Raw genomic sequence first — 13,751 nt, forward strand, 5'->3', positions numbered from 1 at the left:
AGAATGAAGGTGGGACTTATATACATTAATATATGAATGACCACAGTAAAAGACTAGTTAGGTATTTTTTTTGCATTTCAAAAGAATCAAACATAAACATAAATTTCTCCAGATATCAGCTTTAAAATATTGTACTATTCAAGAAGAAGACAAAATGAATCTACTCATTTTTAGTTTTCGCTGTGGTCCTCTGTGGCTGCCTGCCACTTTAAAGCCCCCCCCCCCCCACACACACACACACACACACACACACACGCACACACACACACACACACACACACACACAGTAAAACACTGATCCCACCTGTTCAGACAGGTGCTTGGACTCAAGTGTCTTCCTGTTAGAATCTCACATCCTGCTCGCTCCTATCTCATATCTTTCTTCTGTGTCTACGTCTTGGATCACACCTGAAGCTCTTCACACGCAGACACACACACACACACACACACTATGTGTTATAATCTCCCACTGTCTCTCACAGGTCTGGCTGTTTGAGAAAATGATGGAGAGCATGGATGGTGTGGAACTATTCAGCCAGTACATAGAGATGAACTCTATGAGTGCCAAAGACCGCTACCTGAAGCTGACCAATGGGATTTTCCTCAATCAGGTCATGAGAATCATGTGAGAATCCGTTTTTTTTTTAACTTACATTAACGTATAAAATCACCTTCCTTACCTGTTTATCCTGATCCAGATTGCTCTACAGCCATTCCTAGACACCCACGCATGTCATGCACACACTCTTCACGACATGAGTTCTCGCCTTTTTATACTGTCCAGACTTCTACAGTAAATGTAGGAAGGAAAAGCATGAATTAAACATTACATTTTGCAGCAGTTTTTGAAGAATCATGGTTCAATTCTGAGCGTAATTTTCTGCTGCTGACTCTCTAGCATTACAACATTCTCCTGATTCTGATTATGTTCTCCAATTTGATGATGTGACATCATCTGTCTGGTTAAAGTCTTCCACCTCTGAATCATCTGTGAGATAGACGAAGGAAAGATTTTCCTTGCTGTAAGTCAGTGGGGGTTGGTTAAAGGATGATGACACCATTACAACATGCTTTGATGAGCCCTGACCTCAACCCCATCCAGCAGCTCTGGGATGAGCTGGAATTGAGATTGTGGGCCAGTCCTTTTCGACCAACATCAGTGCCTGACCTCATAAATGCTCTACAAATTTAATGAGCACAAATTCCCACAGAAACCATCCAACAACTTATAGAAAGAAGAAGAGTGGAAGCTGTTATAGCTTCAATAGGCAACCACTCTGTGTTAAAGGATATGTCATTTATAACATAGTTGTTACATTGTGTCTGAATACTTTTGTCCATATACATCCAGTAGCTCTCCAACCTTAATATAAACTGAAGACTTAATATATATATATATATGAAAGGCTTAATATATATATGAAAGACTTTATATATATATAAAAGACTTAATATATATATATATATATATATATATATATATATATATACAGTATATAAGACTTAATATATATATATATGAAAGGCTTAATATATATACATGAAAGACTTAATATATAAATATATGATAGACTTAATATATATATATATATATATAAAAGACTTAATCTATATATATATAAGACTTAATATATATATATGAAAGACTTAATATATACTGTATATGAAAGTGTATATATATATATATATATATATATATATATATATATATGTATATATATATATATGAAAGACTTAATATATATATATATATGAAAAACTCGGACGCCATCTTTGTAGTCATTTATATCTTTCGAGACAAAAGTGTAAAGACAGGCAGACACTGTGATTTTTTTAATCGTTGTATCAGCTCCAGCTCAAACTCATGTTCTCACACCTCTTCTGTGTCGAATGACTCTGAGTAAATGGGCTAAAGTTGTAGACAGAGGATGTGAGGGGACTTTCTAGAGAAGTGCTGCACCTCGTTTTGAGAGAAAAGCGGGAAAATGAAAAAAGAGAAGAAAAATAATTAAATAAAATAAATAGATAAATAATAATAAAATAAAAAATTATACCCCCATTTGAGAAACACTGATATAGTGTATGTCGCTTAATGCTGCTGAACCAGCACACAGTGCACTAATCAGGAATAGCACTTAGTTTTACTGATTAAGTGCAGTTAACAGGTTCTCTGTAATTTCTACTGTAACCCATCGGACATTGGGCTGATCTTGGCCCACAGGCAATATTTTTGACAGTGATTTAGAAACTCCAGTCCACCTTATACACATGACGTTGAGAGGAAATCAGTGTAGAAAAGCCCACACAAGCTCAGAATCTAGACTGCAGACAGTGTGTGACACACTTGTCGAACCACCACCCGTCAAATGGTTCTCTTCCTGAACAAAATGGGATTAGCATTGATCACTCCTTCTATAGCCTCACATTTCCTGTAACAACAATTTTATTCTGCATCCAATCCTTGTCTCTGCTGAATGTGTTACCTTTCAAGTTTAAACCGAACAGATAAATCCTTTGTCTTTTTTCCTGCCAAGACAAGATCTGCTGAACAGCTGATTAATTTGGCCTGACCCAAGATACAATATTTCAACATATAATTGCATGCAGATCCTTGCAGCCTGCTTCCCGAGCTCATTAAAATTTTATTCACTCTCTGCTTAAATGCACTGTTGCATAAAAATTTCTCATCTGGAGAGACATGGCACTTGGGTTGTTTGATCAAGCAGCAATAAATATAACACTGTGCTGTTTCTGTGTTACGTCAGAGACCCAAACCTCAAAGTGGAGCAGCTGTATAATGGTGATAGAGACGACCACATGCTTCGAGTACAAAACTTTTCCATTCTGAATCGACACATCAGAGCCTTCTATCAGGTAGGAAATGGTTGAAGTGGGAGGATGAGATTACGTTTTTGAGTCAGACATTACATATTTTTTCCTTTCATTTTCCACATTTTGCAGTTTTGGGTAACTGATACTATGGTGGCTGAGAAACACATTTACAAATACCACAACTCATTCACAAATTATTGCAACACTTTTACAAATGCCACAACAAAGTTACATTTTTGAAAATACAAATAGCAAAACATTTTTTACAAATGTTGAGATAGATTTACAAAGGCATATTGTAATTGTAAAAGTGTTTCCATATTTGTTAATTAGTTTTGACCTTTTGTTAATTTGTTGTGGTCATTTGTAAATGTGTTGCGGTAATTTGTTTGTTAATGTGTTGCGGACATTTGTTAATGTGTTCCGGTCATTCGTAAATGTGTTGCGGTCATTTGTTAATGTGTTGCGGTCATTTGTTCATTTGTTGCGGTCATTTGTTCATTTGTTGCGGTCATTCGTAAATGTGTTGCGGTCATTTGTTAATGTGTTGCGGTCATTTGTTCATTTGTTGTGGTCATTTGTTCATTTGTTGCGGTCATTTGTTCATTTGTTGCAGTCATTTGTTCATTTGTTGCGGTCATTTGTTCATTTGTTGCGGTCATTTGTTCATTTGTTGCGGTCATTCGTAAATGTGTTACGGTCATTTGTTCATTTGTTGCAGTCATTTGTTAATGTGTTGCGGTTGTTAATTTGTTGTGTGAACTCACAATGGAAAAGGAGGGGGAATACTTTCAAAATAAAATACTACGTGTTCAAGATGGATTGACAGTGACAGAGGAAAAACACCTACTTTCTGGGACCTCCAGCGGGCCCCGTTCAGACTCCATATTCGGACTCGGGAAGACCAGACCTTTGCGTTGATACCACGTTTGGTTCAATCCGAGTACTTTAAAAATTGTATTTCACATATAAATAATGTATTTATTAATGGTTGAATCACATGTATGGCAGTAGGGATTGAAGGACAGCAGATTGCGCTGCAGTTATGCAGCGGATCAGTTTCTGAACAGATACACATCCAGTGGAAATCCAGGGTTAAGTGTGCGCGCATGCATGAAGGGGGTGCATTCTACAGCACAACAGGTGCTGTCCTTCATTCCCCACCACCTCCGATTTTGCTGCGTAACTGTTGCAGCAAGGACTCAGAAGATCCCGCTAATTCAGGTGTAATCACACAATAGATATATGTAATTAAACCATGGTTAAGTGCAATATAATTTATATGACTGATATATGGATATTCTTACTTTGTTGAATAATATCTTTGGGAACGCCACCATTTCGAACAATTTACCTTAACACTCTTCTCTGACCACACACGTGTAACATCACACGCCACCTACGTACGCTCACATAGTTACAAATATTGTGATGCTTTACGTTTTTTTTGCAAACAGTAGCTTTCTTTACAGCTTTTGGGATGCAGAGTATTTATGGAAAGGCTCTGTATGCAGAGGAATCAGAAAGGTTGCTTTAAAACAACTACTGCCGTCTTTCTGTTGGCTGAACAAACCTCAAATATTACTTCTTTTAAAATAATATTTCATGCAGTCATCATGTTTACATTATATAATAAAATGTTTCTTCATTGTCAGAGTTAATCCTAAAGAGAGAACAATAAGTAGCCTAGAGAGGATGAGGGTGTTGTTTGGCTGTCAATTACTTTTTTTTTTTTTATTAAGATGTCAATTTATAGAAATACACATTTATACTCTTCAATATTGTATGATAATTTAAAAAGTCAAATCAAATCTAAATTTGGTGAGATGATGACCTAAATTTTCATTACCGTTCTAAATAATGTTTTTATATTTCATTTTTAACTGCTTTTCTCATGTCAGATTTACCCTTAATAAACACATTTTTAAACAATTATTTAAACATGTTTGATTGAAGTACGATTAACTGTTGAGTGTTTGAGTTACTGCATTCTAACTTATGCATTCACTCAAGCAACAATCTCCCCCAAAGCCCGTATTCTCTCTTAGGCAGCTGTGATTGTCTTCTTAGAAGAGGCTCATATTCCCCATAGACACCTGCAGGAGAACTTCTAGCTCCATTGGGGTGAACTAAGTCTCTCTCTTCTGACTCGTTGCCGTGGTAGCTTGTGGTATCTTTGCTCCATTGATGATGGCTTTTTATTGCCCTCGAGTAACTCATAGTTGATTGTCCCACTTCATACCAGTTGTAATGGAACTGGATACTCCAGTTTCCCATCGCGGGGTTTGTTAACTCAGAGTTTATGAATAGACTCAGAATTTGTTGAACCTCCTTTCTGGAATACCCCCCAGAGGTGCAAAAAACAACAACCAAAATAATAACCAACAAACTGACTAACAAAGGAAAATACCGACCAACTGTTGGAGTATTGTATTTTAACGCAGTTCACCAGAGAATTGACTGACCCTACAAAACAAATATAAAACACTCCCATCCCCCGATTGAGACACAAGCTTAAAAACGCATTTGTAGAAAGTGAATTACTTGTTATGAACATTAGCAGCATCACCACATTGTATTCGCCATAACTAAAAAAGGAGAATACTAAAAGATTAAAATGTGACTTCAACTAAATCCGGTTGAGTGAATGAGACGATAATAAAATGTTAAATTCTTGCTAAAATCAACACTGCTTCATTCTCAGGACTTCATCCTGATTTCTTGCCCAGTGTTTTAAACTATTTAGAAAAAAGTAGAGTATTCTCTTCCCAAAACATTATGGCCTCTTTTCCAAGTATCTCTGATATAAAGCACTAGCTTTCTTTGGCTCATTCCAGCACATTTTGAGATGCTACCTTGTTACACTTAGACCTAGAAAGCTGCCATCTTGCACTTCCTAATTAGATATGTCGGGGCAGGAAAACATTTGTCTGTGTCAGACCAAAGTAAACCAGTGGATGCCATGCAAAATACAAATGGCTCATTTGTCACAGGAAACCTGCTTTTCCCCACACAGCCCAACAGGAGTTTGTCTATTAGCATGTTATTTGACTTTTTAGCCTAGCTTTATCATTCCTCTTCTTCACTTACCACATCGATCAGTGTTCATGGGGAACAGACAGCTAGTTGTGTTCTAAAAGCTTCTGATAAAATTTATGTAAATCTTCCCGTCTTTAAATGGCAGGATGTAAAATGGATGCTTTATAGTAAACACCATGAAGCATTTAGCCGCAGAAGCAGGAGATAAAAACCCAAACAGAGGTAGATGTAAAAGCAATATTACCATGCACTTATCAGGTAACAAGAAACAAGACTGTAAAGCGCTGACAATGCTGCAGTTTCTGCATTTTCTGTGCAAACTAAGGGAAACTTCCACTTATTAAACTTGTTTATCTTGAAATCGAACTACTTGAAATTCTCCATAGGCTAAAAAGTTTCTGGGCAATACATTAAACCCTGACTGTTTGCTAGAAAAAGGCTCAGCATCCAAACTCCGATTTTAGTGTTAGAAGCAATGAGGGAATTCGATAGATCGTTCGAACATTTTAGTAAGCGGTTACTAAAATGTGCCAGTTTGACACACTGAAACAGACATTTGGCTGCATCTCAAGGTACAAACATAGCATTTTTACACTTGAACTGCTGCTACAACAAAACAGCGAATACATTGTGAGAGACAGCAAATGGTCCCCTGATTCTATTATTAGCAGAACATTATGTCAAACTAAATAAAAAGCAAAACAAAATTGAAAGCCAGTACCCTATGCGTGCCAACTACACAGCCTAACTTTATAAAGACCCCCACACCCTCCTCCTCTGCCTCACAATGGCTTTGTCCTCACCCGTTGTGTACTGACTGCTGTATTTCTGACTTATTTAGTGAACAATTGTCTGCGTGTAGAGTTAACTGTGAATCACTGAGTCAGAGCTTTACAATTGTTTACTTAAAACCAGAGAAATGTTTAACATCTTTGTGTTAAACAGAAAAGGTTTTGTATCCGCCTCTCAAAATTGTAAACTTGGGCTGCGTTCGAATAGTTCCTCCTATCTCCTTTCCTATGCACTTTTCCTTAACCCCGTGGATGACGTCACAAGGTTAAGGAAAGGATTTAGGAGACTTCCTAAAGGAGTTAGAATGAGGCCATCACATCTGACGGCAGTGAAGGTTAGTGACGTTTGTCGTGGTGAAAAAATCTACACATTTCTGAAAATGGGTTACTAAAAGCGACCGTGGCTAGAGGGGTCGTCTTCTGATTGAGAGGTTGAGGGTTCGATCCCAGTCTACCGCTCTATGTGTCGAAGTTTCCTTGGGCAAAACACTGAATCCTAAGTTGCTTCCAGTGGTTGACTAGCGCCTTGCATGGCAGCTCTGTCCCATTGGTGAGTGAATGGGTGAATGAACTACTTCAGTGTGGGGATAAAGCGCTATATAAACATGCATAACAGTTTCCCTGATATAATCTCAAACATCCCAAAGTTTGAATTTAAATCAAAGAACAGAGGCTACCAGGCAACGAGGAACAAATGTGAAACTAAAAGAACATCACATTGAGAACGGTTGCTCACACTCACCTTCCACTCACAACTCAACATTAATCTGAATGAATAAATAACAAATGCAAACTGAGAATAGGCTGCACAAAAAGGTTACTTTATTGTGTTCATTTTACGAAATCCGTATAACATTCATAGTTAGGATATGGGTTTTAGATTATTTAAACTTGTTCAAGGCATATTATTGCATGCATTGGTTACATACATGACATGCATCCCTTTACAGTCTTTGTGAGTTTCCGTGAACATTCGGATGAGCGGGTCCCTTTAAATGTTGTCGCCACAATGAATTGTGGGGAATTATCTGGTCTCCTTTGGTAAAGGATGCATCAGCATTTCCTAGGCTAAAGGAGGTTATAAAGGAAGCATTCAGCTTCCTTTCCTTAGCTTTTAGACAATTGGAACACTCCTTATCATGGCTACCACTTAAACCCTTCCAGGGGTTAAGGATAAGTGGATAGTAAAGGAGATAGGAGGGACTATTTGAATGAACCTTAGAACTCAATTCTGTGACGTAAACACTAAAGCAGCTTTTAGTATCTGACCGCCTCTTATAATGTTTGATATTTGAGATATTCCTGCTTATAAGTTATTAGCCTCCTTCCAAACAATGAAATGGGATATCTCAATGGGTGTAACATTAACCCAGCTGTTGTTTTTAGTCCACAATAGGAATTAGCTCATTCTGTACCCTTTAAACACCCACACTGGGCAAATACCACAGCTTGTATATTCACAATTACATCAGTGGTTGTGACTTTCCAAGTTAACAACCCAACATACTGTACATGCTTTGCTAAGCTGGAGAACACCAGTGATTGGACTATGTCAGTGAATCTCTAAATGTTTTGGCTCTAGTACCCCCTTTCTCTTATTTATGAATCCATGTCACCCCTTTGTCCGACTACAACATTTTGCTTAGAAACCTATTTAAGGACAACTATAGAGCATAATGATGAATGAATGAGTGATAACACACATTTTAAAGAATCTCATTTTGTAAACAAGTGGAAAGAAACAGTATTTAGTGCAGTGGTTCCCAATCATTTTTGGATCGTTTCTTTGGATATTTTTTGACCCCATTTTGATATCAAGAATTTCTGGCAACCGTAAAGACATTTTTTTTCTAAAATTAGTTATTCCTTATGTTTGAGTTCAGATCATTTATTTTACTGCATTTTAGTCGAACTAGATGCACAAAGTCAACGTACAATTGTTTAAGAGCGTGTTGTTTTAATTTAAATAAAGAATAATACAAATTTTTAAATTTACATTTCTCAGAAATTTCAGGCAACCCCACATGGGGTCCCGACCCCAAGGTTAAAAATGACTTGTGTTAGTGGCTCCTGAATAGATTTATTTCTATAGTATAATTTCCGGTCATATCATGTCTGGGGTGGGACCAAGACTGACACTTTATTTGTTAATTTTCCTCTCTCTCTCTCTCTCTCTCAAGTACCCCCTGTAGTGCCATCGTGTATCCCTAGGGGTACACATACCCCCATTTGAGGAACACTGGACTAAGCTCTACAATCTCATGGAAAACCTGCCCCTTTTCCACTAAATCTCTTGAATGAGAATAACACAGTTGTGATAAATTATTGCTTTTGTGTCCTTGCTCTTTGAGGAGGAAATTGTTATGCAGTTTCTACATATTTATTAACTCACAAAATGCAAGCAATGCTTTTACTGACTCCCAAAAACCAATTTCATGCATTTCTCTCACATCAAAAAAGTTCCTTTGAGTTGTTTTAAAAGGAGATTTTGACTATTGTACAAGCTTCAACCTAGTTTAATTGGCTATTTGTACAAAGCGTAGCCATCAGTCCAAAGACAGGACTCTGAAACTAAAAAAAACTTGAATTGTTAAATAGATGGGCATCGTCTGCATGAATAAGACGATCAAATGGAAAATTTCCATCCTCAGTAGACATGACCCTGTTTATTATTTCGACTAAATAAGGTGAGAAAAGTGGACATGAGTGGAAAGCAGAAATTTTAAAGCTCATTGATTTTAAAAATCAATGGCGGAGCTCTGAGACAGTTTCATATGAATGTGAGACTGAGGTGCCAGTGGCATTTCGAGGAAATGACAGATCTGTCCTCGGAGGGCAGAGCTTCTGTTGTGAACACAGAAAGCATCCCAGAGCAGCAGTCAGGTGGACTGAGTGGGCACATCTCTGCTTGTCACGCTTTGTAAGAACACAAGCCCACAAGGTTTCACTTCCTCAGTGTCAGTGAGTCACTCACATTCCTAACATCTTATTATCACCAGGTCTGCTCCACTGTCACGGTGCATGTTCACTTCTACGTCATTCACAGATGTTAGGCTCAATATTCAGTGTTTATGCTGTCTAAGGGTTGTTGGGAGTGTGTGGCAAACACACACACGAGTGCGTACGTCATTTTATGCTCAAAGCTGGCGTGACAATATTATGGCTTAAAAGAGTTGTATTGTATTTTAATTGACCAAGTAAAATGTTACTCTTGCCCGATCCTTTCGACGCATGCGCAAAATATTTTACGACAGTTTGTGTCCTAATAGTGTACCAAGAATTTACAAATTATTGAAAATTTATGTTTTGAGTTATTTTGTTGTTTTTATTGTATTTTCTGTTTGATTTATGATTGTCAATGTTGTATATTGTGTTTTGATCCATTTTTGGATGACAGTGACATGTTAGTCAGGTATGAACCCAGCAGGTCTCTCAGATCTATGGACACAGGTCAGATAGTGGAGCCCAGAGTTCACAGTAAACATGGTGATGCTGCTTTTAGTTGTTATGCTGCAAAGAAGTGGAACAAACTGCCAGCAGAGCTGAAGTCAGCATCACATGTGAACATTTTTAAATCAAAGTTAAAGGCACTTTTTTTCTCTACTGCATATGATTGAGAGAGAGATTTTTGGTCATGTTGTTGATGTAATGATGATTTTACTGATGATTTTAATTGATTTTACTGATGATTTTAAATGTTCTTATTGATTTAAATGTTCTTATTGATTTTAAACAATTGAATGTTTTATCATGTAAAGCACATTGAGTTGCCTTGAGTATGAAATGCGCTATATAAATAAATTTGCCTTGCCTTGCCTTGCCTTTTGTATACAGTAGTCCCTCATTTATCGCAGGGGTTATGTTTTAAAAATAACCCGCAATAGGCATAATCTGCGAAGTAGTCAGCTTTATTTTTTACAATTATTATACATGTTTTAAGGCTGTAAAACCCCTCACCACACAGACAGAAATTAACATTTCTCTCTTGTTTAAACACTTTCAAGTTCAAACTTTATAGATTTTAAAACATCACACCAGCTTTTTTCACTGGTGGTTTATGTTTGTAAGAGGAGAAAAAGGAGCTCCTCGCTTCAGCAGGCAGTGAAACTCACCCAGTCGGATGTGTCGCAGGTGGGTGAACACAGCATTAGCCAATCAGGACGCAGAACACAATGTGCGTTTATACGCTGTAAAAAAATGTATCCAAAATTGCACTTTAAAGAAAATCCGCGAAACACCGAGGCCACGAAAGGTGAACCGTGTTACAGCGAGGGACTACTGTACATCATCTTGCAGTGGTTTTTCCTTTTTGTCGTTGTTTTAATTTTTTTAAATGAACAAAAACACCACAAAACAGTCACATATGTACATGTGTGTACTATCAAAATATTTAACAAACGTTGTATAGTCGGTTTACATTCAAACATCACGTCCCAGGAGTTCTGTCGTAAAGATTGCGAGTGAAGGAAGTGACAAAGTCTCCGTCCATGCTTTGAAAGGATCGAGCACTGACAATTTCTGTACTTTATTCTACTTGATTACACAAAAACCCACTGCTCAACTCAACATCCGTGTCATTGAGAACAAATGTTAGACGCTGCGGAAAGTTTGATTATCAAAGAAATGTAAAACAGTGACAATGCTTTTTCAGAAAAACATAATGGAAAAAGAAAATCTTCCATCAGTTTTGACACATTTTGTAAGTTTTCTGGGATTAAATGAAGGTTAGTAAAAAAAATAACAACACCCCCCTCCTTCTGACAGTGCAAAGATTTAATACAATACACCTCACCACTGAAAATACTGTGAAATTTGTTTTCTAATAAATTCTCACTAAGCTTAGTTACCCCGTTAGAACATAATAAACTAAGTTAACAGGTTTTACTGGGATCAGCAAGGGTGGAGCCTTTGAGGTTCATCTTGTGGCCCCATGAGTCTGCGGGGGGTTTTGGGTTGTTGGATAGCAACCATGGGACACAGAGAGGATAATTATTGCTGACAAGGGTAAATCTACGTAGCTTGGGTGGCTCTGGTTTGGGCTGTTAATCTGGGGTGCTGTTGTTCAGGGCAGAAAGCCATGACCCTCAGATGGACTAATGTGTCCATGATGTGCTCTGAAAAACCTGATTACCTCCAACAGATGGATGTGTTTCACCATACGCACAGTTTTTGTAAATTAAATACAAATCTTGCCATAAGTGCCATAAAACACAGTGACTACAATACATAAATATGAGTTAATTATCTGTTCTTTTGAAAAGACAAGTTATTTTTTGGCGCTCCAGTCATGTGACTTGGTTGTTCTTCTGTTGCGCAATTCTTCTTCACAATGTAATTGGTGAAGCGACACTGCACACAGCAGTTCATGTATGGTACTGCAGTTCATGTAAAGCAGAAAGCAGCCACCGGCCTGATTTTATCATGAATTTACATTAATCAAAAAATGAGTATTTTTTTTTTATTAATGTTGTATTTTTAAAGACAGGGTCAGCCGTACAGAGCTATAAAAGTAAGAAGAAATCAGGGCTGAGCTGCTTTCATGGCATCGCTTTAAAGGTGGAGTGCTTGTTTATGTCGCCATTTTTTTTTCCAAGTTTGACAAAATAATTGACTGTGTTTGCTGTGATGGTTGTGTCTTAGAATGGTTTATATGGTTAAAAACAGAAGATTATAAGCTTTTAAACGGTATATGATACTTGTGATATGGTGCTGTATTTGAGAAGCATTTAAACCCTGAAGACCGTCAATGAGTGAGAACATGCATTTTGACCTGTATTGACCACACACACACACACACACACACACACGCACGCACACGCACGCACACACACCCACACACACGCACGCACACACACGCACACGCGCACACGCACGCGCACGCACATACACACACACACATTGGGTGAGGACACAAGTGTTAGTGCTAGTTAATGTCAACACAGATCTGGGTCTAATCTATCAAATATCATGTAGTCTGTTCCCTGTATTCATTCTTTTTTGCCACCATTAGTTCCTTTGTCAACCACAAACCGTAGATCTTGATTGATTATTTGGATATTGCTCTAAAACATTCTTTCTCAACAAAGGTGTAATTGTATCTTCCACTCCACTGAATAGAACTACTAATTGCACAACCTGTCTCCAACTTGTTCTAATAGTGCTATTAGTACAACCTGTCTCCGTGTTCTTTGTTTTCTTGCTGTCGTCCTGTTTCTCCTTTAGTTCCCCTGCTTTTACTGCTCTGCTCTACCTGGGCTATTTTAGAAAGGGCTGGAAATACAACAATCACAGCACTATTTAAAACTATATGTAGTAAATACTTTAAGTTTAATAAATCAAAGTTACACTCAACCCTGTGGTCAAGAAGGAACATCATTAATGTCTTCTTTATTTACAGTAAAAAGGTGCCTGCATGCAGGTGGAAAGATATTGTTGTCATTCAGTGGTGTTTGTTGTGGGTTGACATGCACTACAGGACTGGTCAGCTGATGTCCTGTAGCCTCATTCATCAAACATTGTGTGGGATTTACACTAAAAGTGTGTCCGTGCACCAAATTATAAAACTGTGTTAAACTGTACACACTATTTCCATTATGAATCACAGTCCACCCTCACATTTGTACAGGTGAATACACTTTATATCCCACTTTTGACACACACATACACACATTCTATCATAAATGCAAAGGAGCTCATGAATGGTTTTTGCATTTCAACAAATTGCTGACCAATGGCATGTTATGCTCTAATATGGCCAGAAAAGCACAATATGCTAGGGGTGTACCTGTTCTATGGATGATATTAGTTAATTTAGAGCAATTCTGTCTGAAATGATTTATTGACTTGAAATCGATTCAGTAACTTTTTAGCAATAATAATAATTCAAACATCCATCCATTTTCAGACCCGCTTGTTCCTGTTTCAAATAAGTAAACAACATTTAAAAGCAATTGTTTTCACATTTTATTAGAATAAAGTCCAACCAACAACAGTTTAAATTAACATGTTACCTTTTCTGCTCTCATTTCAATACTCAACACATTTAAAAAAAAAAATTAATTATGTTTACCTGACTCTTCTGCTTTGTGT

General features: G+C 37.4%; 1 protein-coding gene across 2 annotated transcripts in view; it reads left to right on the plus strand.

The window, feature by feature from the left end:
* Positions 1–13,751, plus strand: part of ccdc88b (coiled-coil domain containing 88B) — a 119,079-nt gene that overhangs the window by 5,805 nt on the left and 99,523 nt on the right. Inside the window, exons 2-3 of one of the 2 annotated variants that reach the window (XM_028458722.1) lie at positions 483–625; positions 2,766–2,874. In XM_028458722.1, the coding sequence (XP_028314523.1) occupies positions 483–625; positions 2,766–2,874 (252 nt within the window). The remainder of the gene's footprint in view (positions 1–482; positions 626–2,765; positions 2,875–13,751) is intronic. The other variant, XM_028458723.1, reaches the window with a different exon arrangement.

Source organism: Gouania willdenowi, chromosome 10 (genome assembly GCF_900634775.1).
Source record: "Gouania willdenowi chromosome 10, fGouWil2.1, whole genome shotgun sequence".
In the NCBI taxonomy this organism is placed as follows: domain Eukaryota; kingdom Metazoa; phylum Chordata; class Actinopteri; order Blenniiformes; family Gobiesocidae; genus Gouania; species Gouania willdenowi.